The following is a 6,167-nucleotide window of genomic DNA, read 5'->3' as shown; positions in this document are numbered from 1 at the left end:
CCCCGGCAATTTTCGCTCTACTCTATCTCATTCCTTTCTCTCTGCTCACGTCTCTACCAGTCCAATCACATCAAATTCCTGAATATACCTCCAGAAATCCACATCTTTCTTCTTTACCCCTGCTACGTTCCAGTACATCTTTAACATTCCTCCACTCTGCTTTACTCCCACCCCCCACTTCCCTCGAAACAAATTCCCCTGCACTTCCTTCAACAGCTCCTTCTGTTCGTCCATACCCACATTTTCTCGTCTATTTTTATTTTCCGATACCCTACCTTCACTGCTCTCCCTTCGCTCCTCTCCTTCCTAGCCCTATCATTTAGCATTCTCTGAACCTCCCTTTCCTTCCTCATCAAATCTTGATCGATAAAAACCTTATTGTCCTTTATCCTATTTTTATTACGCATTACCCCCAATTTTTCTTCTCAGCTCTCCAATTCCACCACCGCCAATTCATTCTCCTTTCTCTCCTCCATCCAAACTTTTCCTACCTTGCCTTTAACCCACCCTATGCTCTGTAGCAGCGCTTCCACCCCGTCCCTTTTTTCCCCTCTCTTCAGCTTCAATCCTCTTATCACTATATTATTTCTACTATCTGCCTTCTCTTTTCTCTCCATTCTCAACTCCATTGCCCTTATCCTTTCCTCGTCCGCTCTCTCCTCCTTTTCATTCCTACGCTCTCTCACTTTCTCTTCTATCATTATCTCCACTTTCTCCCAAATACCTTGCTTCTCACCCTCCCCCCTGTCCACTTCTTCCATTTCCGACCAGCCCTCCACCTTCTCCAGCCTTTTTTCCGCCCTTTCCTTCCACATCCTAATATCTTCTTCCATCTCGTTCATTTTATCCTCTTTTTGCTTCCTTACCGACACCAACTCCCTCTGCAATCCTTCTACTTTTCCCTTAAGCTATTTTACTTCCTTTCCCCATCTCTCATCTCTTACCCTCAGGCCCTCCCTCATACTTTCCATCTGCTCCATAGCTCCCCTTACGTCCTCCCTTAACCCTCTCATCTCGCTTATCAGCACACTGATACTGCTCCATAGCTTCCCTTACGTCCTCCCTTAACCCTCTCATCTCGCTTATCAGTACCCTGATAGCCTCCTTCTCCATCTGCCCCTCCATGGAGGGGGGGACCTACGTGTTCGTACGCTTTGTTTAAAGGGACTCTCTAGCGCGCTTTTCTCCGGACTCTCTTTGCTTTCCCTTTTCCTCTTCAAGATACCCTCCCACTCACTTGCACTGGACGCTCTCTCCCCTACCTGATCGCTTCTTCCGCTCCGATTCTTCCCCCTCCCTGCCGCGTCACTTGACACCGGGCCACTATATTTTTAGTTAAAAAAATGGAATTTCAAAAAAATAGTTAAATTTTCAACAAAAATGATAAATTTTCAACTAAACTGATAAATCTACCAACCACAAAATTAATTTTTACTAACTTTTAACCAAAAAGTTGAATCATTAACTAAAAAAAGAGGAATTCGCAACGAAAAATGTAATAAAAATTTCTATTACAATTTATAAATATCTATTTCGGAAATTCCACTTTCTATTTATTATTAATTAAAATTGAAAATTTTCCACCAAAAGATAATTTTAATTAATTAATTTTGAACAAAACCGTTTAACTTTTAACCAAAATGATGAATTTTCAACGAAAATGATTAATCTTCAACTAAAATGATAATTACCTAAATGAAATACTTGAAATTTTAACCGAAAAGAAGATTTTTTCAAAGAAAAGATCAATTTCTACCACAAAATGACTTGTTTAACAGAACAGGTGAATTTTCAAATTTTAGTTTTAGCCTAAAAGATGAATTTTCAACTAAATTGATAATAATTTAATTAGGACAGTTAAATTTTCAATTAAAGAAATCAATTTTCTACCAAACAAATTAACTTTTAAATAAAATTATGAATCTTCAACTGTAATAGTTGAGCTTTACCTCAAAATGATGAACTTTCAATCATAAACATTAATTTTCCACAAAAAACATAAATTTTCAAAAAACTAGTTTAAGTTTGCAATAAAAAATATCAATGTTCAACAAAGTTGAATTTCTTTACGGAAACTCCCTGTCCTACAATAAAAACAACATTTATTTTCGAAAATTCCCTGTTCCAAATTGTTATAAACATTTTTAGTTCAATTTTTAACCAAAAAATTAAGTAGGTGAATTTCTATCAAGAAAAATTAATTTTCAATTTAAAAAACAGCAATAAAAACGAATTTTCTACAAAAAAAGTTGAATATTGTACAAAATATGTGAATTTTATACCAAATTTTGTAATTTTCAATCAAATAATCTAATCCTCAACCAAAATAGATCAATCTTTAACTAAGAAGTTGGAGTTTTAACTAAAAGCTCAAAAAGAGATAAAGTTTTAGAAAAAAATGAATTTTCTATCTAGAAAAATTTTTCAGTCAAAAAACAGTTTGTGGAATTTTCAAGCCAAAAAGCCTAATTCTCTATTAAACAATTTAGTTTTGAAAACAAGAACATAAAATAACAACAAAAAACTTTATTTATAATTAATCAGTTGACTTTTTAATATATTTGAATTTGCAATTTAAAAAAAAACATTTTTTCAACAAAAAGAATTGTTAATTTTATTTTTTAACCAAAATTCTACTTTTTGGAATTATTTTGGTCGAACACTTATATTGTTTGGTTAAAAATTTATCTTTTTTTGTTGAAAATTAAGTCTTTTTTTTTAATTGATCGTTTTTGGTCGAAAATTTATACTTTTATAACAAATTCATATTTGTTTATTGAAAATTTATCTTTTTTGATTGAAAATTAATTCCTTTTATCTAAAAAATCAATAATTTTCGTTCGTTTAAGAAATAATCTCTTTTACTTAAAAAACATACTTTTTGTGCAAATTTAACGATTTTTTTGAAAAAGTCATCGTTTTTATTCAAAAACTTAGACTTTTGTAGAAAATTAATATTTTTTGGTGGAAAATTTTTTTTTTAGTTGTTACAAATTTACCATTTATGTTAGAAAGTTTATTATTTTTATTGAAGTCTAATATTATATTTTTCGTGTTTAGTTAAAAACTCTACAAATTCGTTGAAAGATTAATTATTTTATTAAAAATTCCACTAGTTTCTTAAAATGTCATCTTTTTTTTTTGTTTCAAATTAATCTCTTGGTTCCAAAAATCTATTATTTGGTTCAAAATTGACCTTGGTTAGAAAAGTTATATTTTTAGTTTAAAATTCGTCTTCCTTGCTTCAAAATTAAACTGGCTTGTAAAATATTCATATTTTTTAATAAACAAATAATTTTTGAAAATGCAACTTCTTCCTGGTTAAAGTTTAATCTCCTCCGTTTGAAAATTCCATTATTTCCTCGATTCCTCAATTAGGAAAATTTAAGAAAAACTGTATTTGGCGTTCAAATTCAAATTTAGCATAAAATCGTACTTTTTTAACTGAAAAAAGGTGAGAAATTGCAAAAACCCAAAATAATTTTTCTCTCAGAGTAGTTTATTTGAATCTACGATAAATGTTGTATGTAAATATATTCTCGAATATTTTATTTGTAGCATTAGAGAAACATTCGTGACTTTACTGATCAAAAAATTCGATCGCTCGATAAAAAAACAGTCGCCATCCGTTTACAATGGAATGCTTTAGATGAATGAAAATACATAATATTATCAATACTTATATACAATTGTGTCCTACCTAGAACCAACGTCGATGGAAGAATCCGAAAAAATTCCAGTCGCAAATTCTTTCAGAAAGTTCAAAAGGAAGCCAAAATTCGGGATTTTTCTCATTCTTTAAAAAGTCATTCTTTTTTTAAGTTTCAGGGGAGAATTGCTGAGGAAAAAATGGAAAATCTGAAGATTGTTTCATCGACGTGCCAAATTGCAAGACGTTAAAAAGTTCCTTCATTCATAATAAACGCCTATAAATGCTACGTTTTATAAATAAATCTTTGGGCTGATGAAAGAGGAAACGCCACATTTATCAGCCCTTTTAAGCGTCATCTTGAGTTCGAGAATCCTGAAGTCAATCCATCGTTCAATTTTTAAAATAGAGGTGATGATGTTTTAAACGAGTTGGTAGAGTTTCTTTATTTATTACTAGAGATAGGTAGTCTTCTTCTTGAATTATTCAGTAATTATGCCATCCTTATACTTTGTATTATTTGAAAGATGGCTGCAACAGCAAATAAAAACAGGTAATTATCATCAATTTGATCGAATACTGAATAGCTATTCAATTTGGCTAAAACGATATTTAATATCGAATTTTCTAAAATATGAGTTTTTTTCAAATAAAATTTATTATGAAACTTTCATTGAAATAGTTCAATTTATAATTTTTTATGAATCTTCAACGAAAAATAATTGACTAATCATTAATTAAACTAGTTCAATTTTCAATCAGAAAATTATTCAGAACAAAAAAAAATAAAAACGGAGAATATTAAATAAAAATTATGAGTTTTCAGCAACAAGAAAGTACTTGAAATTTAAAAAAGTAATTTTCAACTAATATAATGAATTTTCAATTCAAATAGTTTATTTTATGATTTAAAAAAAAAAATTAACAAAATGGTTCAACTTTCAGATACAATTATGAGTTTTCAATTTGAATAGTTCAATTTTCAATTTAAAAAACTATAATTCGACAACAAAAAAACTCATTTTTAATCAAACAGATGAGTATTCCATTAAAATGATGAATTTTCAACAACAAATAAGTACTAAAAAATTAAAAATAAAGTAATTCGCAACTATAATCATGAATCTTCATTTGAAATATTTCAATTTACAATTTAAAAAAATGACATTAACAAAAAATTATTTAAAACGAAATCTTCAATTATTATAATAGAATTTATAATTTAAGCAATTATTTTTAAAGAAAAAAAGCCAATTTATAATCAAAAACATGCAAATAAATTTTCAAGAAAAGATGAATTTTCAAGTAGATTGATGAATCTTTAATTAGACTAGTTAAATGTTCAATTAAAAAAATTATTTAGAAAAAAAAGTAATTTTCAATTAAAACGGGGAATATTCAATTAAAATTATAAATTTTCAACAACAAAAAAGTACTAAAAAATTAAAAAAGTAATTTCCAACCATAATCATGAATCTTTATCTGAAATAGTTCAATTTATAATTTAAAATATTCAATAATAATAATAGCCCAATTTTTAATTGACACAATTATCTTTTTTAGAAAAAAAAATTAATTTTAAATGAAAGAGGTTCATTTTCAATTAAAATTATAAATCTTCATCAAAAAATCATTTTCTTTACATAGTGGTTCAACCCTCAAATATGCAGCTGAATTTTTAACTAAATTTATGAATTTTGAATTACGCTAGTTCAATTTTCAATTAAAAAGTTATTTACAAAAAAATTTATTTGCAATCAAAACGGGGAATATTCAACTAAATCCATGAATCTTCATTTAAAACATTACAATTTATAATTTAAAAAAATAACATTTAAAAAAAAATAGTTTACATTGAAACTATAACGATAATTCTTCAATTAGAATATAGTTCAATATACAATTTAAAAAATTATTTCTCAACAACAAAAAAACTCATATTTTTAATCAAACAGATGAGTATTCCATTAAAATTATGATTTTTCAACGACAAAAAAAGTACATAAAAATATAAAAAGTACTTTTCTACTGAAATCATGAATCTTCAATTGAAATATTTTAATTTATAATTTCAAAAATGAATTTTTAACAAAGTAGTTAGTCAACTTAAAATCTTTAATTAGCATAGTGCATTTTTCAAGCTAAGTAATTATTTTTGGAGAAAAAAAAACTAATTTTTAATCAGAGGTGAATTTTCAATTAAAAATCTTCAACAAAAAATAATTTTTTTACATAGTGATTGAACCCTAAAACATAAGATCATGAACCTTTAATTAAAATAGTCCAATTTTTAATTTAAGCAATTATTTTTTAAGAAAAAAAAACTAATTTATAATTATTTAGAAAAAAAACTACTAATTTTCAACTAAAATTATGAATCTTCAATTGAAATATTTCAATTTACAATTTTAAAAAGTGAATTTTTAAAAAAAAATTATTAAAGATGGAATCTTCAATTATAATAGTACAATTTTGAATTTAAGCAATTTTTTTTAAGAAAAAAAATTATTTTTAATGA

At 27.2% G+C, this 6,167-nt stretch overlaps 1 protein-coding gene across 1 annotated transcript in view; it reads right to left on the bottom strand.

The window, feature by feature from the left end:
* Window positions 1-3,478: 3,478 nt before the first annotated feature.
* LOC117178853 (stress-associated endoplasmic reticulum protein 2) overlaps window positions 3,479-6,167 on the bottom strand; it is a 16,118-nt gene continuing 13,429 nt past the window's right edge. The window contains exon 3 of the mRNA XM_033370360.1: window positions 3,479-4,180. Coding sequence (XP_033226251.1) covers window positions 4,143-4,180 — 38 coding nt within the window. The 3' untranslated portion in view covers window positions 3,479-4,142. The remainder of the gene's footprint in view (window positions 4,181-6,167) is intronic.

Source organism: Belonocnema kinseyi, chromosome 8 (genome assembly GCF_010883055.1).
Source record: "Belonocnema kinseyi isolate 2016_QV_RU_SX_M_011 chromosome 8, B_treatae_v1, whole genome shotgun sequence".
Lineage (NCBI taxonomy): Eukaryota > Metazoa > Arthropoda > Insecta > Hymenoptera > Cynipidae > Belonocnema > Belonocnema kinseyi.
Note: the sequence above shows the minus strand (reverse complement) of the source record. Positions and strands in the feature narration are given on the sequence as shown.